The 25,603-nt window shown below is 51.9% G+C and overlaps 2 protein-coding genes across 5 annotated transcripts; one reads left to right on the plus strand and one right to left on the minus strand.

Annotated features, from left to right (window-relative positions):
- The first annotated feature begins 544 nt into the window (after positions 1–544).
- On the plus strand, positions 545–18,102 carry ITPKC (inositol-trisphosphate 3-kinase C). Its single transcript, XM_065926132.1, has 7 exons — positions 545–2,065; positions 6,317–6,416; positions 8,941–9,154; positions 10,584–10,788; positions 12,980–13,081; positions 13,694–13,765; positions 16,769–18,102. The coding sequence occupies exons 1-7, from the start codon at positions 932–934 to the stop codon at positions 16,970–16,972; spliced, it is 2,031 nt and encodes a 676-aa protein (XP_065782204.1). The 5' UTR covers positions 545–931; the 3' UTR covers positions 16,973–18,102.
- ACTMAP (actin maturation protease) lies at positions 18,015–25,551 on the minus strand. 4 transcript variants are annotated; one of them, XM_065926149.1, is made up of 7 exons: positions 25,524–25,551; positions 24,560–24,656; positions 22,254–22,322; positions 21,607–21,731; positions 20,708–20,837; positions 20,531–20,601; positions 18,015–19,798 (listed from the first exon to the last, which is right to left on the minus strand). In XM_065926149.1, exons 4-7 carry the CDS (start codon positions 21,707–21,709, stop codon positions 19,461–19,463), a joined length of 642 nt encoding a protein of 213 aa, XP_065782221.1. In that variant the 5' UTR covers positions 21,710–21,731; positions 22,254–22,322; positions 24,560–24,656; positions 25,524–25,551; the 3' UTR covers positions 18,015–19,460. The 4 variants fall into 4 exon arrangements, with proteins under 4 accessions (XP_065782221.1, XP_065782219.1, XP_065782220.1 ...); XM_065926147.1 differs by having other exon boundaries at positions 24,560–25,537; XM_065926148.1 differs by having other exon boundaries at positions 19,666–19,798; positions 20,531–20,606; positions 24,560–25,537.
- Positions 25,552–25,603: the final 52 nt, after the last annotated feature.

Genomic DNA, 25,603 nt, shown 5'->3' on the forward strand with positions numbered 1-25,603 from the left:
GCTTTGCCTTTCTGTGCCTCTGTTTCCTTGATGGTGCAATGGGGATGACGATGATCCCACCTTTTAAGATTTTGGGTATAAAATGGTAAGTGCAGCTCCTGGGACAAAGCAAGTACACAAATGTGTCATTGTAAATAAATAAAAAATCCTCATAACAACCCTTTTTACAGATGGGGAAACTGAGGCTCAGAAGAGACAAGTCTGTTGGGAAAGGTCATCCTGGAAGTCAGTGTTGGAACCAGGATTTGACCTTAAGACAATTTCTTTCACTGCTCTGGGCCACAATTTCCCAATTGGTAAAAGTAATTGGCTCCTGTGACACTGAACACACCTTTTTCCAAACAATAAAGTAACAGATCCTCATTTTACAGATGAGAAAACTGAGTCTGGGGCTCAGACTGGGGGTTGGGAGCGGAAGTTACTCCCTCAAGGGGACGCGGCTAGGAACTAGCAGAGGCGGGTCCCAACCAACGCAAATGGAATTCCCAAGTTTCTGAAAGTCCTTCCCGGCGCAGCGTGAAGAACGAGCGGGCTGCTGGACTCGTCGCAGGGGGTTACAGGGAGATTAAACTAGCCAGTCGAGGGCGTGGCGAGTTTGGACTAGTTGCGGGGTGTAGCGAGGGGTCTACTCGCCGGCGATCAGGACACCAGCACCACAAACACGACCTGACAGGGACTCTCAGTCCTCCCAGCCAAAGGAGGTAGGAGGAGCCAGACAAGGCTCGTCCCTTACGTCACGTCCGGCGAGGCGGGGCTTCGGGGCTTTCCCCGGGATGGAGGAGGGAGTATCGGTTAACCCCTCCGTGGCTGGGAGGGCTGGAGCTCCGAGGGCCGGAACCCACGAATTGGGGCTCCCCAGCCACACCCCTCGTGGGATTTAAAGGGACAGGAGGGGCTGGGCCCGGTCGAAGCCCGAACCTTGCGAACGGGCATGAGGCGCTGCCCGTGCCGGGGAAGCCTGAGCGAGGCGGAGGCCCAGGCGCTGCCGGCGGCAGCCCGCATGGGACTGGCGGCGCCGCGAGGGGGGCGGCGGCGGCAGCCAGGGCAGCAACGACCTGGGCCCGGAGCTGGGGGCTCGGTGGGGCGGCCGGAAGGGGGCGGGTCCCGGGCCCGGACCGAGGAGTCCAACCTCCACACTGAGCCCCAGAGGGCCAGCCTCGGGTTTGAGTCGAGGGCCGACGGACGGGCTGAGCCTGAAGCAGCTGGCCTCGGAGCGGAGACGGAGCGGCCCAATCCAACGACGGAGCCAGGCAAGTTCATTCTCCGGACACATCCAGGAGGGAGCAGCCACTGGTCAGAGCTGGAGACAGCCGGTGACTGGACGGAGACCGGGACAGATGGCTTTTGGGCTGATCCACACAGGACTGACCTCCAGTCTCAGCCCCATAGGGCTAACCTCTGGGCACAGCCAGGGGTTGACGGGCCCTGGACAGAACTAGAAATACATGGGTCACAGACCCAGCCAGAGAGGGCCAAGCCCAGGGCTGATAACCTATGCACCCACCGGAACAGGTCAAGCGTCCGGACCCAGCCAGAGGGGGTCCCTCTCTCAACAGAGCCGGGTGCTGACAGCTCTTGGAAAGAACCGTTCACCGAGGGCTCCAGGACGCAAAAAGGTACCGAAGACTCCTGGACGGAGCTTCACGCTGTTGGCTCCCAGACACAACAGGACACTGAAACAGCCTGGAAGCAGCTTGACCCCGGTGGTTTCCCAACACAAGAGACCGATGGCTTGTGGTCACAGCCCGGCGCTGACGGACCCCAGACAGAGCCTAGGACAGACTGCCTTTTGGGGGAGCCCAACCAAGATGACTCATTAGAGGAACCAGAACACAGGGAGTTGGTGACTCACCTGTACCCTCACCTGGCGGGTAGCCCCCTGACCCCTGTGCCCCGCCTCATTATCACTCCGGAGACCCCTGAGCCTGAGGCTCAGCCAGGGGGACCTCCCTCCCAGCTTGAGGCGGGCAGTGGTGGCTTCTCCTCTGCCTCCTCTTTCGACGAGTCTGAGGATGACGTGGTGGCTGGGGGCGGAGGTGCCAGCGACCCCGAGGACAGGTCTGGGGTGAGTGGGACCCACCCCGCCCTTGAACCAGACCCCCACAGGGCCCATAGCCCACCCCCGACTCCCCTACCCCCGCCTTTCCTTTGAGAAGTTCTCTAGAACTCCACCAGCAGTTTTATCTCCAGGCACCTCTTCCACCCACCTACCTCTTCCCTCTGATGTCAGGGTTCCTAGCTCTCCAGGTGCCTTCCTCTTCATTCTCTCCTTTCCCCCGCCTCCAGTCCTGGGGTCTAAAATGGATGGCTGCTGGCTGACTTCATGGCACACAGGAACCCCTAAAAGTTGTGGGAGTCCTGTGAGTATATACACATGCTTTTGCAGCAAGGGTCTGTGACTTCTGTTGGATCCTCTAGACAGTGTGTGATCCCCCCAGACTTTAAAGAATACTAGTTTAGGGAGACAGAAAGGGTGCACTTTCTACCCCACTTTGCTTAGTCTGGGGCCCGTAGCTGCCTTAAGGGATCATCAGCCTTCAACACCCCTAAGCTCATTCACTTCTGTAGGCAGCAAGCGCCCAGTATTTTTTTCTTATCATTCTCAAAGGGCTATGTGAACCCCAAACGCTAAGGGACCCCAGCCAAGGACTCTCCAATCTCCCCACTGCATTGCCCCAGCTCCCCAGGGTGCTCCTGCAATCTCTTGTTTACATTCTCCATCCTCAGCTTGGGTGCGGTTCTCTGCCGGTGAATCAGGAGGGCTGGCAGGGCAGGTTCAGGAAGGGAGGGTCAGTGCAGAGGCAGGTATGAGAGCCTCCCATGGGTCAACCTGCTGGACCCTCCCATTGTCCTGGGGCCCCTGGTTGGAGTCTGCCCTGAGCCCTGCTCACCCCACATGCTTCACTCTCTGAACGTGCTCACACATGTGGCCGCAGATGTAAGAGATAGACCTGCCCCAGCTTGCCTGTGCTGACCCTCTGGGGCTCTGCTGTTGCTGTTCCCTCTCCCTATTCCCTCACCTCCTTGCCATCTCAGAGCAGCTGAGCTGAAGCGAATGAAGAAAAGGAAAAAAATAACAACTCTCAAAAAAAAAAAAAAAAAAAAGCAACAGCTCTCACTCGCTCATGCCCAGCCCTGTGCCAAGCTCTTTCACTGATTTATTTATTTTTTGGTTGCAGCTTGCTGCACAAGGGATTTAAGGTCCTCAATCAGAGATCAAACCAGCTCCCCCTGCACTGGGAGTGCAGAGTCCAAACCACTGGTCTACCAGGGAAGTCTCTGTGCTGAGCTCTTTGCTTGTATCAACTCATTTAAACTTCACAGCAGCCCTGTGAGGTAGATACTATTATCCCCATTTTACAGATGAGGAGACTGAAGCACAGAGACTCATTCAAAGTCACAGACCTTGGAAGACACAGATTCCAACTTTTACTGAACGCTAGGCACTTTTTCTCAGTGCTGTATATGTCTTAACTTGTTCAATTTTTATAACGGTGCTGTAAGTTTGGGATTATTATCTCCATTTTACAGAGGGGACACTAAGGCCTAGAGAGGTGAGATCACTTGCTTAGAGTCGGCCTCGTCCAGTCGGAGCCTAGATTCTAACTCAGTTCTGACTGAGTTGAAAACCCAGGCATTTTCACCCCATAATGTGTGGATCTATTCCTCCTTATCTGCCTTCCTCTGGAGCCTTTCTGTCTTCAGTGTTTCTTCATCCTCTAGAATCTGCCTCCAGGGCCCAGCTGTGACCAACATTTGAAGGTGCCCAGCTCCAGAGTCTTCCATGGCTCCCCAGGGCTTTCCTGATAGCAATCAGGAGTTTGGTCCTGAGTTCAGAGCTTCCTGTCTCCAGGCTCCTTCCTCTGTTCAGCTTCCCTTCTCCCCTCCTGACGCCTTCTGCTGTTGCAATGGAGCCTAAGTACGAGCTGTTCCCCGAACACACTGCTGCCATCCTGCCTCCGATTGTTGCTCAAGCCATTCCCACTGCCCTGAATACCCCTGCTCCCTTCATTTTGAAATCCCATATGACCTTAAAGACCCAGCTACTTTCTTCCTTTCCTCCCCGCTTCCTTCCTTCTCACGTGCATCCTCCTAATCAGGCAACAGACAGTCCCCAAGTCCCTGCTATGTGTTTGGCTCCATGTTGGTTTTGCCAGGAACACAGCAGTGACCCAGATGCTACCTTCATGGAGCTCCCAGGTCACTGGGAGGAGACAGATCCATCACCAGGTAGTGATAGCTCGGAGGGGTCAGGGCTGGGATGGGGGAGTCCACAGGGTTATGGGAGTCCAGAGAAGGTGACTGGCCAGACCTAGGGTATCAGAGAGGGCTTCCTGGAGGTGGGGCGGGGGGCATGTGAGCTGAGGGCATGATATCTGAGACAGCCCAGATTAACCATCAGATCTAAGAAAAAAAGAGAGAGATAAAGAAGATACTGAATCTGCTTATGATTCAGTGTATGTGTAGAACTTCCCATACTGCTTATGATTAAAAGAAAGAGAAACACACTTTCAATCAACTTCCTTCAACCCAAACTATATTTTTGGAGTACTTATTCTGTGTCAGGCCATGACTGAGGACATGCTTGTAACCATGGCAACCTCAGTTCTGCCCTCAATCAAGGCTTGTAATCTGGCAGGGCTGTGGTGGATAAGCCCAGGGCAGTGAAGGCAGACCAGAAGTAGAACCCCAACACTACACTGTGTGATTTAGGCAGGTGACTTCACCCCTCTGGGTCTGTTTCTGCCCCTGTAACACAGTCAACAATCCTCCTGGGGTGGTGTTTTTAGGATTAGGTGGGTTATGCCACGCCGAGCCTTTGTCATTGTGCCTGGAATGTTCCAGGTGCTTAGTAAACAGGAACCTTCATTCATCACCTCCTCTCCATGGCTGGCAGCTGGAGAGGGGAGGGAAGAGCCCTTCCTGAGTCGTGCAGTCCCACTCCCTGGTCTGTGTTTGACCTTCCCGCCATCCATTAGATGTCTGCTAGGTAACGGAGCTTCAGGGTATAGGAGATAACATGGCTTTGACCCTCAGGTGGAGGGAGATGAGCCATGTAGGTTTTTTTCTCTGAATGTGTGTGTGTACGCACATGGGCGTGTGTGTGCATATGCAGTGAACTCAGGCACTAACCAGTTCTCAAGATGCTCTTGGTTGAGTCAATAGGATACAACTAAATCCTTGTTTTCTGTTTGCTTCTCTTTTATTTGCTGTGACCACTTTTTCTCTGCATCTATGTTTCATTTTCTTTCTCTGTCATCCATGTGTCTCCCATTCTGTTTCTGTTTCTTTCTCTTCTAGTAACTCTGTGTCAGTGGGAAGAGGTCAGGACTGCTGTAGTAACAAACAGCACCCAAACTTAGTGACTTGGAGCAACAAAGGATTTTTCTTTTTTCTTTTTTGGCTGTGTTGCTTGTGAGATCTTAGTTCCCTGACCAGGGATTGAACACAGGCCCTCAGCAGTGATGGGTGAGGTGAGGGGCCCCTGCTCCATGCTGTCTTCACTCAGCTTCTGTTTCTCTTCCCACAGTGCCCTGCCCCCCTTCCTTCTTTAATAGGAAAAAGAACATGGAGTCACTCACTGGCTTTAAGACTCCACCTAACAGTGACACTTGCAGTCACATTTCATTGGCCAAAGCTCAGTTCACGGGGGCAGGGGTACTCGTGGCGGGGAGACAGGCCTTTGGCCTTCGGTGGGCAGCTGTTGGCGCTGCCACAGCCTCTGTCTCTGTCCCTGTCATCACTTTGTCCCCTGTCTCTATTTCTCTCTCTGTTGTTCGGCTTCTATCCATCAGCTCCTTTGTCATTTTCCCTGGAAGATCTGCCTTCATTCAGGAACAGCAGGCTTCCCCATTTTTGGTGTGTGTATGTCGTGGAAAGATTTGCGGGGGTTGCTGGTGACTACAATAAAACCTAGCCTATCTTTACTCCTTTGAGAAGGACAGAGAGACACAGATACAAAGTGATCCCACTGAGGGACTTCCCTGGTGGTCCAGTGGTTAAGACTCTGTGCTCCCAATATAGGGTTTGATCCCTGACTGGGGGAGATCCCTTATGCTGTGCAACCAAAAAGTGATGACACTGAGATAAATGGAAAGGGACTCTTCTCACCTTTGCTGAGGCTTTGGGGGTGCTCATGATTACTAAAGTAAGTGAGCTTTGCCCACCCCAATGAACTTAAGCCCAGTGATCCCAGGAAGCCCCCCTGGCCCTTGGAAAGACCCCAGGCTGCCCCTTGGCTCCTTCTCAGGGCACTCACCTCATCCCCCTCCCTACCTGGCCTCAGCCCTGACCCCACCCTGTCTGCCCTACACAGAACAAGCCGTGGAAGAAGCTGAAGACGGTTCTGAAGTATTCACCCTTTGTGGTCTCCTTCCGAAAACACTACCCTTGGGTCCAGCTGTCTGGACACTCTGGTGAGAGCGGGTGGGGAGAAGGGTGACTGGGGGGTAGGCCGGGCTGGGCAGAGAAGCCTGGGCGGGGAAGGAACCGTTCTTTGTACTTTAGGTCCCCCATCTGTAAAATGGGCTCAGTGACAGACTCCAGTTCCTGGGACTGTTGTGGCACGTGCTTAGGCCTGGGCTGGGCCATCCAACCCTCAGGATGGAGGGCTGTTTCCTGTTAGCCTGGCGTCAGGGTGGTGGGGGGCAAATCTCTGACCACGGAGACAGAGGGCCCTGAGCTCGAATCCCAATCTTTATTTGTGGATGGCTCTGGGCAAGTTACTTTCCCTCCTAAATGGCAGGTCCCAGCCCCTGTCCCCATCCTGTGCGTGGAGCAGAGTATGCCCCCAGGAAACAACAACTTTGGGGCTTCCCTGTTGGCTCAGTGGTAAAGAACCCGCCTGCTGATGCAAAAGATGGGGTTCAGTTCCTGGGTGGGGAAGATCCTCTGGAGAAGGAAATAGCAAGTCACTTCAGTATTCCTGCTTGGGAAATTCCATGGACAGAGGAGCCTGGCAGGCTACAGTCCATGGGGTTGAAAAGAGTTGGACTCAGTTTAGTGGCTAAACAACAAAAAACAACAGCTTTAATGTTTTTTCCCCCCCAGGACCTAGCACAGTGTCTTAAACACATAGCAGCATGAGGCCAAGCATCTAGCATTTTTGGTAAAGGGCTAGATAATAAATGCAAAGTACTCAACTCTGTTGTTGCAACACGTAAGCAGACATAGATAATGTGTTCCAATAAAGCTTTTTGTTTTTTTCTTTTTACAAAAATAGGCAGTGGGCTGGGCTAGACAAATTGTTCCCATCAACAAAGGGAAGGGAACTTATCTTCCTGTTCATCCTCAGATCTGAGTCAGAGAAAGGCAAAATCTCCACCCCCCACCCCCCACCCCGCCACTGCCCTGCAAAACTGTCAACACAGGCCTGCCATCTGTATGTATCTTAGTTACTATTGCTGAGTTTTAAAAAACTGAAAACAGAAAATTCAAAACTTAGTGGTTTAAAAAAAAAACTTAGTGGAATAAAACAACCATATTATTACACTCGTAAGTTTGGGTTGATACCTGGGAATTCAGACAGAGCATAGCAGGGATGACTTATTGCTGCACCATGATACCTGGGAATTCAGCTAGGACAGTCAAAGGCTGCAGGCTAGAAACCTTTGGAGATTCATTCATTCACACACCAGGTAGTTGATGCTGGCTGTTGGCTGGTTCTCCATTGGGGCTGCCAGCTGGAAAGTCCATATGTGACTTCTCTGTGTGGCTGCTTGGGCTTCCTCACAGTATGGTGGCCTCAGCAGTCAGATTTCTTACTTGGTAGCTGAGGACTGAAAGGCAAGGGTCTGTGACAACAAAGTGGAGACTGCGTCTCAGACTCTGAAGTCGTAGTGTTGCTTCTGCCATAAGAAGCAAGATTCTGTCAAAATCAAGGGGAAAAGAATTAAAGAATTAGATTCTACTTCCTGATTGGAGTGGCAAAATTCTAGACGAGCATGTGTACATGAGTTACTCTTTACTCATCATATATATATGATGAAAACAAAACAAATGCCCCAGGAAAAGGGTTTGTGATTACCGTTACAGACATTTTGGAAAATATAATATGAAAATACTATCTGCCTCTGTAAAAATTTGTCATTCTAATCTACACTATCTGCATGGCCCAGGAAATGCCAGATTTGTGAATTGACCAGGTCCGTTTGTTAGCACTCTGGGACTCCAAGCTGAAACAAATGCGAATGTGCTCTGGAGAGTCATGCTCTTGACTCAGCTCTCACAAAAGTTCTCACCGCTGATTGTGAGCTCATAATCCAAAATTACAAAACAAATGAGGACATAGTGTGCTGGGAACCCGACTCTGTTTAAACAAAAATGCAGAACTAGGCCCTTCCTTTACCAACTCTGGCCAAGATTTTTTTTTAATTGAAGGATAATTGCTTTACAGTATTTTGTGGTTTTCTGTCATACATCAACAAGAGTCAGCCATGTCCCCTTCCTCCCAAAACTCTCTCCTATCTCCCTCCCCATTCCACCCTTTTAGATTGTCACAGAACACCTGCTTGAGTTCCCTGAGTGCTACAGCAGATTCCCACTGGCTACCTATTTTACATATGGTATTGTAAGTTTCCATGCTACTCTATGGATACATCTCACCCTCTCCCCTCCCCCCATGTTCATAGGTCCCTTCTCTATGTCTGTTTCTCCATTGCCTCCCTGAAAATAAATCCGTCTTTTTAGATTCCATATATATGCATCCGTATACAATATTTATATTTCTCTTTCTGACTTACTTCAATATAATAGGCTCTAGGTTCGTCCACCTCATTAGAACTGATTCAGATACGTTCCCCTGGCCAAGATTTTGAGAGCTGCAGGGAGGGAGAGAAAGTATTGTAGACGGGACAGGCAAGATGATGGTGGCCAGGATCTGAGACACACGGGGAGGTGGCTCATCCAGTTTCTGACCCTCTTGTTGATGGCTACTCATAGGGAACTTTCAGGCAGGAGAAGATGGTTGGATTCTGAAGCGTTTTTGTCAGTATGAGCAGCACAGCCTGGAGCAGCTGATGCGTGACCCCCTGCGGCCTTTTGTGCCAGCCTACTATGGTGTGGTGCAGCGGGATGGCCAGACCTTCAATCAGATGGAAGATCTCCTGGCAGACTTTGAGAACCCCTCCATCATGGACTGCAAGATGGGCAGCAGGTAGGTTCAGGGGCAGCCATGGGGCAGAGGTGAAGGGTTGGGTGGATGTTTTTCAAGATAGCACCAAACTGATCTTCTTCTTTTTCTTTTTAAACAATACTTAATTATTTATTTCGCCATACGTGGTCCAACTTGTGGCATGTGGAATCTTTAGTTGTGGCCTGTGGGATTTAGTTCCTTAATCAAGGGTCAAACTGGGCCCCCAGTACTGGGAGCACAGAGTCTTAGTCACTGGACCACCAGGGAAGTCTTAAGCCAGTCTTCAAAGTGGTTGTAGTAGCATCCTTTCCCGCCAGCAGTGTATGAGAATTCCAGTTCCTGTTTTACTACTTTTAGCTATCTTGGTGAATATCTCTTTATTTTTTTAATTTCTGTTTCTCTGATGACCAAAGAAGTTAAGCATTGACTAGCCATTTGGATATTCTCTTTTGAAAAATGCCCATTTTACTATTTCGTTTTGCCCATTTTTTGACCAGGCTCTCTTCTTGTTATAAAGATTTGTAATTCTTTATATATTCTGGATACAGGTCCTTTGCTGGAGATACACACACACACACACACACACACCATTCTCTCTCTCTCCAACTCTCCCATTTTACTCTCTTAATGTCTTTTGATAAATAGAAGTACTTTTAATGTAGTACAGTTTATCAGTTTATTTCATTATGGTTAGTAGCTTTTAAAGAAATCTGCCTACTTTAAGATCACAATGATCTCCTGTGTTTTCTTCTATAAGCTTTGTTTTAAAAAAAAAAATATTTATTTATTTTTGACTGTGCTGGGTCTTTGTTGCCGTGGGGGCTTTTCTCTAGTTGCAGCGAGTAGGGGCTACTCTCTAGTTGTGGTGCACAGGCTTCTTATTGCAGTGGCTTCTCTTTGTTGCAGAGCACAGGTTCTAGGCTGTGCAGGCTCAGTAGTAGTTGTGGTTCCTGGGCTCTAGAGCACAGGTTCAATAGTTGTGGCATATGGGCTTAGTTGCTCTGTGGCATGTGGGATCTTCCTGGACCAGGGATCAAACCTGTATCTCCTGCATTGGCAGGCAGATTCTTTACCACTGAGCTACCAGGGAAGCCCCTACATGCTTTGTTTTAACTTTCACATTTAGATCTGCAATCCATCTAGATGTAATTTTTATATATGGTGTGAGGCAGGAATCGAGGTTCATTTTCCCTTTCCATAGGGATATCCTGTTGACCCAGTATCATTGATTGAAAAGACTACTCTTTCCCCACTGAATTGCAGTGCCTTCCTTGCCATAAATCGGGTGAATGCACTTGTGTGTCTGTTTGTGGACTCTGTCCCAGTCCATTGATCTATTTGTCTATTCTTGTGCCACACTGTAGTTTTATAACACTCCTTGATATCAGGGAGTAAAAGTCCTCCAGGTTTGTTCCTCATAGTTTCCCTTGTTACATCCTTTGTGTCCCAGGACCTACCTGGAGGAGGAGCTGGTGAAGGCGCGAGAACGGCCCCGGCCCCGGAAGGACATGTATGAGAAGATGGTGGCTGTGGACCCCGGGGCCCCCACCCCCGAGGAGCATGCCCAGTGTGCGGTCACCAAGCCCCGCTACATGCAGTGGAGAGAGACTGTGAGCTCGACGTCCACCCTGGGCTTCCGGATCGAGGGCATCAAGGTGAGGCCCAGGAGCTGCTGGCCTGTTTCCAGAGGGCTAAGAGCTAGGTCTGAGACAGAGTGACAGAAAAACCAATCAACTAGGATGTCAGAAAAAAACTGGAAAGATGCCCAATTTGGAGAGCGAGCAGGAGAATGCAGAGGATGGAAAAACAGGCTGGGAGAGATCCGCTTCTCTGTTCCTGCCATGTCTGTCACAGACCAAGTTTTGTTTATCCACCCGCCTGAAAGTCTCTTGATTCCATCTTCTTTCCCCCTCCCCGAGGCCCTGTCCGAGTCCAGCCCCATCTTCTCGTACCCCAGCCCCTCTGGGCTCCCGGATGCTGAACTCACCCACTCTGATCCATCATCCAACACAGCAGCTGGATGGGCTTTTTCCTCCTTATGCAGAAAAGTTTTCTCTTTCTTCTTCTTCTTTTTTTTCTTTTTGTAAATTAAATCTATAGCTATCCACCACAGTTTGAAAGTCAAAATAATGTAAAAGAAATCTCTCTCCCAACCCTGTTGCTCTCCTTCCTGTTCTGTGCCTGCCCCCCGCCCCCAGCCCCACACCTGCTCATGGGGAACCACTTGATCAGTTTCTTATATTTCTTCCTGTATATACAAACAAATGCAGTTGTGTATCCTATATTTTCCTCCCTTTTTTAAAAAGATGGCATGGTCCTGGAGAGTTTTCCTTATCACTGCAGAGAGAGAGAGATTTTCCTCCTTCCCTCGTTCCTTCCTTTCTTTTCCCGCTGTGTTAGCTCTCTCTGGGTGTGCCACAAGCCCCTATAGATGGCTCAGTGAAGTACTTTCATTTCTTTGAAAGGGTCCTCCTGTCTCCTGCCACAGGCCCTCTGCACTTGCTGTTTCCTGTGCTAGGGCTACTCTTCCCCTTTCCCCTGGTTGACTGACTCTCAGTTATTTTCCAGTCTCCTTCCAAATTCCACTCCCTCCGGGAAGCCCTCCTTGATTTCTGGCCTCTCTTTACCTCCTTATAACTTCCTACACTCCCTTATCTTATCTCCCTTTATGATGATCTTATTCAGCGTCTGCCTCCCTCATCTGATTATAGCTGTGCTGTTACCTCTATGTTACCATTGCCCACAGGGCACCTGGCATAGCCTGGTAGGATGACTCAGGGGGCCCTTTGTACCTCTCTCAGACGTAACAAATAACATTATTCTCCTTTATTTTATTGCTTCTCTGCCTTTTGACTAAGATCAAGTGTAGCATGGGAGCTTCTCAGATGGCCCAGTGGTAAAGAATCCACCTGCCAATGCAGGAGATGCAAGACATGCAGGTTCGATCCCTGGGTAGGGAAGATCCCCTAGAGCTGTTGAGTCGCTAAGTCGTGTCCGACTCTTTGCGACCCCATGGACTGCAGCACTCTAGGCTTCCTTCTCCTTCGCCATCTTTCAGAGCTTGCTTAAACTCACATCCATTGAGTTGGTGATGCCATCCAACCATCTCATCCTCTGTCGCCCCCTTCTTCTCCTGCCCTCAGTCTTCTTCAGCATCAGGGTCTTTTCCAATGAGTTGGCTCTTCGCTTTAGGTGGTCACAGTATTGGAGCTTCAGCTTCAGTATCAGTCCTTCCTAATGAATATTCAGGGTTGATTTCCTTTAGGATTGACTAGTTTGAGCTCCTTGAAGTCCAAGGGACTCTCAAGAGTTTTCTCTAGCATCACAGTTAGAAAGCATCTCCAATATTCTTGCCTGAAAATTTCCATGAACAGAGGAGCCTGACGGGCTACAGTCCATGGGGTCATAGAGAGTCAGACACAACTCAGTGACTGAGCACTTTATTGAGTGGTGCCCAGCACTGTGCTATGGATCCTACACACTCAGGCTCTCCTAATCCTTATACCAGCTTTAGGAGGTGGATATTAACACAATCCCATTTTCCAGATGAGGAAATCAAAGTTGAGGCAGGTGAAATGACTTGCTCAAGACCACTGAGTTAGGGAGTATCAGAGCCATGATTCAAAGCCACATCCAAGCCTCTCCAAAGCCCACTTGGCTAGACCAGTTCAACCAGGGGGTTCAAGGTCATAGCCAAAGGACTGGTTGCTCAGGAGTATGACCAGGTGGGCTGGCTTCCCCTGAACAGCAAGTAAGCCTGGAGGCAGGTAGTTGCCCCCCAGAGGTGTCTGAGCTGCTTGGTGTTGGGTGTGGGAAGGAAAAGCCATGATACCCCTCGTCTTGCAGAAAGCCGATGGAACCTGCAACACTAACTTTAAGAAGACGCAGAAGCTGGAGCAGGTGACAAAGGTGTTGGAGGATTTTGTGGACGGGAACCACACAATCCTGGTGAGCAGGACACCCATGCCCCCATACTTAGAAGCGTAGGACTGCCACATCTTTGTTCCTCCCATGTTAACCATCTTTTGCTTCAGCTGACACTGGGCTGGCATTGCTCACTGTCTTGTCAGGGTTGGCAGGGCCAGGAGCACCCTGCTGTCATGTCTGGTGGCTGCCTCACTGTCTCAGCTCCTGGCTTGATCGCCCGGCAGGCTGGCCTGGGCTTGTTCTCACAGTGGAAGCAGCAGGCCAAGAGAGCAAGTGAAAAAGCAAGCTCTCTCAATGACTGGGCTCAGAATGGCCACCTTCATACCTGCAAGGTTCTATTGACCAAAGCAACTCATATGACCAAGCCTACATTATAAAGGAAAGACTCTGCCTCTTGGTAGGAAAAGCTGCTAGGAATTGTGGGCATTCATATAATCTACCAGCTACACTCTTGTCTGTGCCACCCTGATGCCTCCAATCCTGTCCCCCCCCCATTTCCCCATGGCTCCTCTTACCCCATCCTGGCTGGGGTCTAACCACTCCTTTGGGGGAATGAGATGGAGTCAGATCTCAAGGTGGGTAAGGACCCACGAAGTCCATGAACTGATAAGAAATCTTCCCTCTCACCCACAGAGAAAGTACGTGGCACGCCTAGAAGAACTTCGTGAAGCTCTGGAGAGCTCCCCCTTCTTCAGGACCCACGAGGTGCGAGCCCCAGCTGCCATGGGAACAGAGGGCCGTGTGTGTGTGTAGGGCGTCTGGGTCCAGGTGGCCTCAGGAGAAACCGCTGACAGGGTCACCTGCCACAGCTATAGAAGGAGACCCTGAGGGAGTTCCCTGGCGGTCTGGTGGTAAGGACTCTCACTGCTGAGGGCCTGGGTTCAACCCCCAGTTGGGGAACTAAGATCCCACAAGCCTTGTGGCACATCCAAAAAAAACAAGAGGCCCCTCCCCCAGGTTTGGGGGGTTTGCTTCTTTAGGGTAAGCAGCATCAGGAATTTCAGGGAGGGGGCCAGTTAGGAGCATGAACTGCAGACAGCTGGCCTGGGATGAAGGCTGGCCCGGCCATGTGACCTGGGGCATGTGACCTGCCCCCCTTGGGCCTTGGTTTCCTCCTGATACAGGAAGGGAAAATAGTACCTTCCTTATGGAGCTGCTGAGGTGGACCTGAGCGAATACAGAGTGCTGTTCAGAGTGCAGAAAAGTTCCCAGCTCTTGTGATGATTTTGTAGCCATAATTATTATTTAACATAATTTTTCTTTATTTTTGGCTGCATCAGGTCTTAGCTGTGGCACGCGAGATCTTCGTTGTGGTGCTCAGGCTCAGGGATGGTGGTGCTCAGGCTTAGTTGCTCTGTGGCATGTGGAATCTTAGTTCCCCAACTACAGATTGAACCTAAGTTCCCTGCATTGGAAGGCAGATTCTTCTCTCACTGAAGAAATAATTTTATGTATTTTTGTATCTTTGGCTGCCCTGGGCCTTTAGCTGTGGAGAGCAGGGGCTACTCTCTAGTTGTGGTGCAAGGGCTTCTCATTGCAGTGGCCTCTCTTGTTGCGGAGCGTGGGCTCTGCGGCATGTGGGCTCAGTCAGTACAGTTCCTGGGCTCTAGTGCACAGGCTTAATCGTTGCACATGCATGGGCTTAGCTGCTTCACTGCATGTGGGATCTGGAATGAGGATTCTTAACCACTGCATTGCCAGGGGAGTCTCCATGATTACTTACAGTTATTGTTCCCTGCATTCCTCCTTTGGCAGCTCTCCCCCTCCCTTTCCCCTCCCTTTCACAGCCTGTGTCTCTTTGGAAGCTGTCACCTCTCTGGGGCTGTCTCAGGAAGTCTGTGGTGATGTCACCAGGTGTATCTCCATGCTCTTCCATCTCTCTCATCCAAGTCCCTCTCTCCTCTTTCTCCTGTTGTCACTGACTGCCGAAAGAGCCACATCTGGGAGTCGGGTGGGCCCGTGTTTGAAGCCCAGCTGCCTGGGCAGTGGCTCTGCAGGCCTGTCTCCTGACCCGTAGGACAGGGTACCAGTAGCACCTGCCTCCTGGGTGTTGTGAAGGTTAAGTGGATTAACTTAGGTAAAGCCCAGCCCACAGGAAAGCCTCAGTGTGTGCCAGTTTTTACTGTCACATTTGTCATCAGTGACCATCACCCTCATCATCGTCACTGCCTTTGAGCTTCACATGTGAGGCACAAAGAGGAGGCTTGGGGACTCTGTCTCTTCTATCCTCGTGTTTGGTTTCACTTGCCTGGTGACTAGAATCTGAAAAAAAACGAGTTGCCAAGATTTAAAATCTGAGACTTCACACCAAAACCGGGATTTCTAGCTTCCTTTGGACCACAGGAGACGTGGCAGTCCTGGGCCCCTCCCTATATGCCAACAGCCGTCGACACCTGGGCGGCGGCGCCTCTCCTGACAGCCACCTGCTCAGCTGCCCCATCATCTGGGTTCTCTGGAAGAACTGATGTTTGAAACCCAACTAGAAGAAGGGAGGGGCTTGCAAACCTGGTTAGACAAGAGGAAGGAATGTGTTGCTAATTAAAAAAAGAAAATTGTTTTATCTATTTATTTTTGGCTGTGCTGGGTCTTCACAGCTGCTGCTCGAGCTTTCTCTAGTTGCAGAAAGCAGGGGCTACCCTTCGTTGCGGTGTGCAGGCTTCTCATTGCAGTGGCTTCTCTTGTTGTAGAGCACAGGCTGTAGGGCACGTGTGCTTCAGTAGTTGTGGTTCCCGGGCTTTACTGCACAGGATCATTAGTTGCGGCGCACCGGCTTAGCTGGTCCACAGCATGTGAGATCTTCCTGGACCAGGGATCGAGCCCATGTTTCCTGCATTGGCAGGCAGATTGTTTACCACTTAGTCTCCAGGGAAGCCCTGTATTTCTAATTTAAAAAAGAAAAAACAGCCCAGTATCTCCCTAGGGCGGTGTGCCCAGCTCCACAAGGCAGTCTGCAATGATCCTAGGAGGGAGGGGCTCTTACCATCATCCTCATTCTACAGATGAGGAAACAGCCTGGAAAAAAGGAAGCCCCTTGCCTTGGGTCACCAGTAGCAATTCCCTGGGGCTGAGCAGCTGCTGCCTCTTACCGTGAGGAGGCATTATCCACACCCTCAGTCCCCACCAGGCTCCTCTGACCCATTTAGGATCCTGCAGGCATTGAATTTTGTACCCCAGTTTGAAAAGGGGTAACAGCTAACACTGTTTTACATTAAAATTTTTTTATTTTAGCTGTGTCAGGTCTCAATTACAGCTCTCGGGCTTCTCTAGCCACTGACTTCTTTCTAGTTGCAGTGCACAGGCTTAGGAGTTGCAGCACTGGGGCTTAGTTGCCCGAGTCCTTGTCCCTTACATTGCAATGTGGATTCTTAACCACTGGACCACCAGGGAAATCCCTATTTTGCATTTGTTTATACAGGCCTGTCTTCTAAGAGCTTTATGTGGATTACTTCCTATATATAATATGCATAGCAGTCTTCAATGTAAATAGTACTTTTTCCATTATTCCCTTTGTATGTGATGATATAGAGATAAGGAGAGTTAAAAGTCCCCTGCCCAGAGCCCTGCAGCCTGTAAGTGGCAGAGCTGAGGCTTGAACCCAGGCAGCCTGGCTCCAAAGTCCATGCTATCAACCACCTTCTCAGCTGTCTGCTGGGTCAGGGACCTTGGCCGTGCCTGCCCCTCCCTTTAACCTCGTCTCTCCCTCTGCAGGTGGTAGGCAGTTCCCTCCTCTTTGTTCACGACCACACCGGCCTGGCCAAGGTCTGGATGATTGACTTCGGCAAGACTGTGGCCCTGCCTGACCACCAGACGCTCAGCCATCGGCTGCCCTGGGCTGAGGGCAACCGTGAGGATGGCTACCTCTGGGGCCTGGACAACATGATCTGCCTCCTCCAGGGCCTGGCCCGAAGTTGACCTGCTCGTCCACAACCAGGTTCATTTACTGGATGGTGCCCATCTGACTGGAGGGGCCCTGAGATACAAGGGGGCCTGAGGTCAGCCACAGGGGAGCTGAAGTCCAGGGATGGGAGAGGTTGCATTGCACACCACGCAGGACCAGTGCGGAAGATCCGAAGGGCCCTGGAGATGCCCGCCCCACCCTTCCACGAGATGGGAGGTTATTAAGAGCTGGAGAGGCAGTGTGACCTGGCTGGGGTCCGCAGTTGAGTCAGAACCAGACTGGGCCCCTGACCAGCCAGGAGGGAATGCAGAGGCTGCAGCTAAACCACGCGCCCTGAAAGAACACAGTGCACATGATTGCACGGTACAGGCGTGACCTCGGGCCTGTCACCACATGAGTGACTGTAACCACAGCCCCTCCCTCTGCGGGCTGGCTGCTGGCGGGCGGGAGAACCAGACCTCATTAGTGAACAAACGCAGCAGCTCTCCTCCCACCCAGCAGTTATAGCCCCCACTCTTCATCTGGGGGCTGCCAAGGCTGGCAGAGGCTCTGAGGGTGTGGCGCTGGGGGTCGGGCCTGAGAGCTGACACTGCTGGGCAGGGCTCAGTTCACCCTGTCCTACCTGCCCTTGGCCCCACGAGTTCCTCCCCTGCTCCTGGGAGAACTGCTGACCCCCTGCCAACCAAAACCACAGCCACATCCCGTGCCGCCACCGTGACAGCACCACCTCGACCCTCAGGCACCAGCCTCAGCCTGGGGACTTCCTCCTGCCCTCTGCCCTCTTCTGTCTCCTTCCTCCTCGCGGGCTGCGGTCACAGGAAGGGCTTTCAGACGCCAGGCAGACTTGGGCCTGGCTTGGGACCCAGCCACTTTCCTCGGGAGTGCCCCCTCTCCGGCCTCTGCTGAGATGCCCTGCTTGACTGGGCCTGAGGTGCAGGGTGGGTGGAGCCCCTCCCCCTCCCCCTTAGCCAAAGCTCTGCATGGTCTTCCAGGCTGAGGGTTGCTCCTTTTCTACTGACCATCTTTATACTTATTTATACGAGAGAGGTAGTTGTTAGATGGGGCCGCGCTAGGGATCAGGAGGCAACATCGCTTCACTGCCTTCCTCCTGTGACAACACCCCAATAAACACATTCATAGTCCACTTTGTGGTCTGTTTTTTTCTTTTTTTTTTGTATCTGGAGCTTATGGGCTCAAAGCTCATAATTTGAGCATTAGCGCTGCACGGGGTGAGGGGATAATGACAGGTCTCAGGTAGAAGTGGGCTCAGAGCTGGTGATTCATTCATCAGCTTCACTGAGTCGCTACTCCTGTGCCTGGCTCTGTGCAGGGGACAAAGGGGTGACCGAGACAGCTCAGAGTTCAAGGGCTCCCAGGACGGTGCACCAGACACTGCCAACCTGGGTGTCAGGGTGGGATGGGTAAGAAACACTCCACTGTACAGTGTCTAATAAAACCCTGTCGGGCCCTGGGACACAGCATGGGCCGAGACAGACCTGTTCCTCCCCTTTCTCAGTGGATGCAGCAGGCAGTCATTAAATGGTAATCTCTCTGTCCCTGCCACTGGCCAGCCCTGTGACCTCAGGCCAGTGACGGCACTTCTCCAGCCTGTTTTTCTCTCAAACTGGGAGGACCTAGTACCCTCCTTACATGAGTTAATGGGGTTGTGAAAGGGTTGGCACAAATACTAGCAGTGGGAGCTTTTGCTTTTTAAATCAGGAGAGAACACAGGTGGGAGAGGTGCTGAGCTTGAGGGCCTCTTCCCTGAGAGAGTGATAAGCAGCCAGGACTGAGGAGTTCAGGAATTGTACCAGAGGATGGGTGCAGGGACCGGACACCACAGGCACCTGAGACCACAGGCAGTGGTGGCAGAAAGTGTGAGACGGAAGAGCCTGGGGGGAGTTTAGTATCCAGGAGGATGCTGCATGAGGAGCATACAAGAGGTGCTGGAAGCTTCTCTGGAAGGCAGTGGTGAAATGTGGTTTGTGTTTGGGTTTTGTTTCTGGCCACACCATGTGGCATGCAGGATCTTAGTTCCCAACCAGGGATCAGAACCCGTGCCCCCTGCAGTGGAAGCACGGAGTCTCGGCCACTGAATCGCCAGCAAGTCCATGGTTTGTGTTTTAAAAGGCTTCCCCGGCTCGACCTGAAGACACTGGGAGGCAGCGAGGGGTGCAGGGAAAGGGTGGTTGGCATCCAGAAATGGGTGGGTGCAGCACTGATGGTGGGGGTGGATAAGTCCTGGGGTCTCAGAGGTTGTCAGTCTCTCCCCTGCAGAGAGGCAGCCGGTCTGTGTGGCTCCTGGCTATAACCCCAGTCCAGAGTAGGTGCTCAATACTGGCAGATGGGCTTGGGGGAGTTGGGGTGATGCCCAGGATGGATTCGGCGGGACCCTGCATGAAGAATCTCTGGTTGGAGGTCCAGTCCAACCCCTTGGGCTGCCGCTCAGGAGAAGCTGAGGCACGCTGTCTGGTGACACAGCTGAGCTGGGGCCGCAGTAGCCTAATGGCTGGAGTTGTGCGGTCGGAGGAGCAGGGCCTGGCCACAGAGGCCGGCCCGCACCCCGCCGGCAGGTACCACGTACTCCCGGCCATCCGCAGCCCGAGAGGGCGAGAAGTCCGTCAGCTGCAGGTTGCTGTCCCGGACCTGGTCATAGTCCCACAGCTGGTGGTGCCAACTCTTGCCCTGCTTGGCGAGCAGGTAGACAGCCCCCGGGGAGCCTTCTTCCGGCAGGGATGGTGGCTGGTGGGGTGTACCGGGCACTGGGTGGAACAGGCCTGGCAGCTCGGGATCCTCTGAGTAGCCAAGGCTGGGCACACGCTGCACACCCAGCAGGACCCCTGGGGGGAGAGGGGGAGGCTGTGAGGAGGAGCTAAATCCTGACGAGGGGCTGGGGCTCCTGGAGTCCCACCACAGCCCTCAGGGGGGGCGCTGCCGAGATCCCTGCACTGTGCACAGCAGGGGCACAGCTGGGCATGGATCTGAACCCACGGTGCTGGGCTAGAGAACTGCAGGCATTTTACATCCTGCCGACAGCCTGGCAGCAGCGAACAGAGCAGACGTCACCGCCTAGTCGGTGCAAGCTGTCCCGGAGAGCTGTGCTCCGAGGTGAGCACACCAGGGCGCCGCCTTTTAGCAGGCAGGTGGAGAGACAAAGGTGCTGACTATAGCTAACAGCAACAGACGTGGAACATACCAGGCACCATTTAAACAGTTTGAACATTCAAACAGCCCTCTGTCCTGGGGACTGTTGTCACCCTGATTTCCAGCTGGGGACCTGGAGGCTCAGAGTCACAGAGCCTGGGAGTGTTTGGGCCAGGTTTGCAGTCCAGTTTGATCCTCCTCTGTGCTCTGAGTTTCTTGTTTGGGAAAAACCCTGATTGACAGATGCTGAAGTACCTGCTGCCGGCCAGGACCCTGCTAACCACCCTGCAGGGACAAAGGTGGTCCAACCCTGGCTCCCGCCTGAAGTACCGTGGAGGGGCTGGCACGAGGGTGAGCATGTGAGGAGGGGAGACTGGGGATCAGGGAGGCCCACGGTGAGGGTCCAGGGCAGGGGCGGGGGAACTCACCTGCGCTCACAGCCCAGTGGGCCTTGTGGCCCTTCCTCTGACATGGCTCGTGGTTGAAGTCCTCGTCGTAGCTGCACTGCAGTCAAGGCTAATGCTGCGGGGCGGCCCTGGGACACCTGCCCCCCCCTCGCCGACTCCCCCCTTCCCAGCCCGACTCCCTCCCTGACCCTGGGATACGGGATAAGGAGGGGGTGTCCGGCGACAATGTGCTGCAGGACGTGGTCTCTGTTGGGACTGCCCAGGCCACCGCAGAGCACCTCTGCCTGGCAGCCCAGTGCCTCTTGGGCCAGCCTTCCCATGTCAGCCACTGCAGGGACAGAGCAGACACACGAGGAGCAGTCACTGTGCACCAGGCACTGGGAAAAAGGCTTTTAGGAATCAATGCCTATAACCCTCACCTTGACCATCATCTCTCTGTACAAATGTGGAAAATGAGCCACAGAGAAAGACACAGATCCTGTATTAATGCATGTGTGTGGGATTTAGAAAACTGGTACACACGATCATATTGGCAAAACAGAGGCACTGACACACAGATGCAGAGAATAAATGTGTGGGTACCCAGGGGGCGGGGGTGGGAGGAACTGGGAGATCACAATTGACAAGTGTATACTATTGATACTATGTGTGAAACAGACAACTAATGAGAATCTACTGTATAGAACAGGGAACTCAACTCAATGCACTATGGTGACCTGAATGACAAGGAAGTCCTAAAGAGAGGAGATACATGTCTGTGTATGGCTGACCGATCCTGCCGTCCAGCAGAAACTGACACAGCATTGTGAAGCAACTCTATTGCAATAAAAATTTTAAAAAAAACATGAGGCACAGAGAGGATAAGTTGCTTGTCTATGGTGACACAGCAGGAAGCGGCAGAGCTGGGCTGGGAACCCAGGTGGCCTGGTTCCAGAGTCCACCTCGTAACACTCTGCTCTACTTCGGCGGGGGGGAGGGGGGGGGTGAAGGGCACAAAGAATGGAACAAAGTCCCCCATGTGCCTGATGTGTACCAGCCAAGCTCTCCAGTCACCTCCTGCAGGACATCTGGGTGACACCCTTCCACACCCAACCTACCTGAAAACATTTCTCCCTGGGCCGTGTATCCTCTCTCGATGGCCACCTGCACGAGTCTCTCCAGAGAGGTGCTGCCGGGGGGTGCCAGGAGGGTGCCTGCCATCCACAAGGCCACCAGCCCACACCTGGGGAGAGACAGGCCCAGTCCCCCAACCTCTAATTTGAGTCTTTCCTGGCCCCCTCGGCCCTGGAAGCTGTGGAGTGTGGGGAACAGTTTGCCGCCCTGGGGGATTTCCCTTCTTGTCTCCCAGGGCGAGTGGGGAGACCTGACTTCCTCCTCCTAGGAGAGAGGATGGCCAAGGCCTAAACCCAAGGCTGGAGGGCTGTGGTGGGGTGAGAGGGTGGGAGGTTAGGCAGACATGTCCACCTGGGCTTCCAGGAGGAGCAGGTGCCAACGGGGAGTCAGAGATAAGGGACCAGATTCATTTGTTCACTTGCTTGTTTGTTTCAACTGTTTACTGGGCATGCTCCCAGGACCCTGACCTGGGTAAGTTCCCCTTCTCCCTCCCCTCCTCCTTCCTCCTAGGCTGCCTGGGATGAACCCACTCTTCCCACACTCCCCGGTCAATCCTCACAGAGGCTGGTGAGGGCAAAGGCTTGAGGGCACAGCCGGCCAAGGGGCTGGGGTCCCAAATCAGGGTACGTACTGAGGGCCTTCTTGGATGAGGGAGGGCAGGTCAGCACAGAAGAGGATCCACTGTAGGTCACTTCTGAAACTGAATCAGAGGCGCATTCAGGTCATGAGGCAACCAGTTCCTAGGGTCTCACCCTCGAGGGCTGCTCTTGGCTGGGTCAGACTGCCTTCATCCCTGATGAGACACTTCCCTTCCCCACCTCTGTTTTCTCATCTGTTCAATGGGAATCATTCTTCTGCCTTCTACTCCCTGCTTTTTCTCAGCTATTGAAGGGGTAAAGAGCAAATGTGCAAAAGCTTTGCAACTAGGAGTCAGAGGAAGTTATTTGCAGGGATGTCTCTACATCATGCTGAGTCTTAGTGGCTCAGTGGTAAAGAACCAGCCTGCCAACGCAGGAGACTCAGGTTTGATCCCTCAGTTGAGAAGATCCTCCAGCAAAGGGAATGGGAATCCACTCCAGTATTGTTGCCTGGAAAATCCCATGGAGAGAGGAGCCTGGTGGGCAACAGTTGCAAGGAGCTTGACAGGATTTAGCGACTGAGCACACATGCATGCTCTACACCATGGATTAAAAAATTAACGAAAGAAAGAAAGGGAAAACTTTATTGGAGCCAACCTGAGGATTATAACCTGGGAGATAGCCTTTCAGAACGCTCTGAGGACTTCTCCACCCATCAGATGTCAAAAACACAGTCATGTGTTAAGTTTTTGAGACAAAGGGTTGTCAAAATATTATTGACAGTTTACTCAATCCAGATTGAGTACAAAGCAAGTTGTGGGACATGGGTCATTTTGACCACTTAACAAGATTAAGAAGGAAAGTCTTCTGATGAGATTAAGAAGGAATGTTACTCTGTAAGGAAGTCTGATAAATGCACACTAAGGAGGGAGGAGGCCCAAACAGGCAAAGAAATATTTTACATTTAAATTTTATCTTGCTGGGACTTCCCTGGTGGTCCAGTGATAAGACTTTGCCTTCCAAAAGCAGGAAACGCAGGTTTGATCCCTGGTCGGGGAACTAAGATCCCACAAGCCTCAATAACCAAAAAGCCAAAACATAAAAAACAGAAGCAATACTGTAACAAATTCAATAAAGACTTTAAAAACGATCCACAACAAAAAAAAAAAAAAAAAAGAAATTTTTCTCTTGTCTTGCCATAAAACAAGAATTTAATTTCATCAATGCCTAAACTCCGCATGTTTTCCACTCTCAAGCCTGTTTTTCATGCAGTTGGACAGGATAGAAATCCCTTTACTCAGCCTTGAGCAAAACCAAGTGATAGCTCCAGGCCTAAGAGATCACCGATAGAGTCAGGCCCAGCCCCATCCTAGGGGAAGCCACTCAGAATATTTTGGTGATTCCAGTCCTTCCCCCCTCCCAGCTGGGGCTCAGGAAGAGCTGGGCAATGTGCTTACATCTCTATCCCAAAGCCAATGAAAGGGGAAGGCTGGGAGGCATCCTCCTGGTGAGAGGAGATATCACAGCACAGAGGTTAAAAGCAAGGCGTGGCCACCGCCACCCCACCCGCCGGCAAAAAGCAGCGAGCCCCAACGCCAGGCCCTTCCTCTTCTAAGCACTGTGGCCAAGTGACTTAACCAATGTGAATCTCAGCTTCCTCATCTGAAAAATGGGGTAACAATAGTTCCTGCCCTGAGCGGGGAGAGATAAATTAGAAGGTTGAGTTTAACACAGATACACTATTATGTACCTGGAGGAGGGCATGGCAACCTACTTCAGTATTCTTGCCTTGAGAATCCCCATGGACAGAGGAGCCTGGCGGGCTACAGTCCATGGGGTCACAAAGAGTTGGACGTGACTGAAGCGACTTAGCATGTATGCATGCATGAATATACACACATACATATATGTATGTGTATGTGTATCTGAATCACTGTACTGTACACCTGAAAATATGACATTATAAATCAACTATACTTCAATTAAAAAAATAAATAGTAACTTCCTCGACAGCACTCAGGGGGTTCCCTCCTCCAGGCAAGTCTCTGGGACCCCCCACTCCTGGGGCACTCCCTCTGGACGCCCTCCCGATGGGATGGGTCGGACCTCTCCTCTCGGGGCTGTCGCTGTCTGGTGGAGGGAGCGATCGGTTTCTCCCACTGGACGAGGTGCTCTCAAGGAGCAGGAGCTTTCTTCATTGCTGAAGGCACACAGCCACTGAAGGCCTCTAAATAGGGAGCTGAAGCAGACTGTTTGCCCTTGAGGAAATGGGAAACACCAAAAGAAGATGAATGAAGTGATGTGGGGAGAGGTGGTTGGGTGAGACCACGGGTGGGAAGGATGGGCCCTGGTACACTACCGGTCCTTGTGCAGCTTCAGGAGCCTCTTCACATCCTCTCTGGTCCCGGGGACTGGGCCGGCCCTCTCCAAGGCCTCCTTCAGGAGTTGACTCTTCTCTAGGCCGAAGACATGAGGGGGAGCAAACCCGGTGGTGGGGGGCGGAGGCGGCAATGGAGGTGGTGGGGGAACAGAGGCCTGGAAACTCGAGGGTGGAAAAGCTAATTCGGGGAGGTTTGGGGTAAGAGGAGGAAGTGGGATATTAAGGGCCTGGGATGCAGGGGTTTCGGGAGGAGGAATTGGTGGCTCTAGAGGAGGAGAACATGGAGAAATCATTTTGGGGTCTGTGACTTAAGCTGAAAGATCGAGGATGGGAGAGAGGGGACAGATCCTCCAAAATGTGGTCACAGGGATGGAGAATCTGACGGTCTTAGAGCTGAGCTCCTGATCTGGGAGCTGAAGTTAGGATTGCAAAAAAAAAAACAGGGCTAAAATCTGGAACCTTGGGAGCAGGGATTGAAGCTGACGCAAATCACAAGGAATCTGAGGGTTAAGGGGTCCTTTAATGTGCAAACAGATCTGTGGTACAGAGTTGGGATGCAGAGCTCAAGGAGTGAGGCTTAGTAGGAGTTAACTTCTTATTATGGGATAGTTTAGAAACTTGGGAAATTATGGGACACGAAAGCCCAGGCCTGGGGCAAGGCACCTAAAGCGTGGGATTTAGGACCCCTGGGATAAAAACTGGGAGAATTTAGAATAGATCCCACCCCCTCGCATCTCAGACCCGAGTTTGGAACCTTAGAGCTGACCTTTGAGTCAAGAGGTCAAAAGGACACTTGGCAGGGAAAATAGCCTAATTGTGGAGGAAGTCCTGAAATCGGGGCGCAGCAGGAAGTCTTGTGGGCTGGAAAAGGCTCACAGATTGCAGGTCGTTGGGAGCCCCTAAACGGCTGTGGTAACAGGGTCGGGCTGTAAAACGCGCCTACCCTTCCCGCAAAATGGCTGCCGCAGCGAACAGCCTTTCCCAAATCCCGCGGTAAAACTCGCAACTCAAGTCCGCCCCTTT

Source organism: Muntiacus reevesi, chromosome 2, assembly GCF_963930625.1.
Source record: "Muntiacus reevesi chromosome 2, mMunRee1.1, whole genome shotgun sequence".
Classification (NCBI taxonomy): Eukaryota; Metazoa; Chordata; class Mammalia; order Artiodactyla; family Cervidae; genus Muntiacus; species Muntiacus reevesi.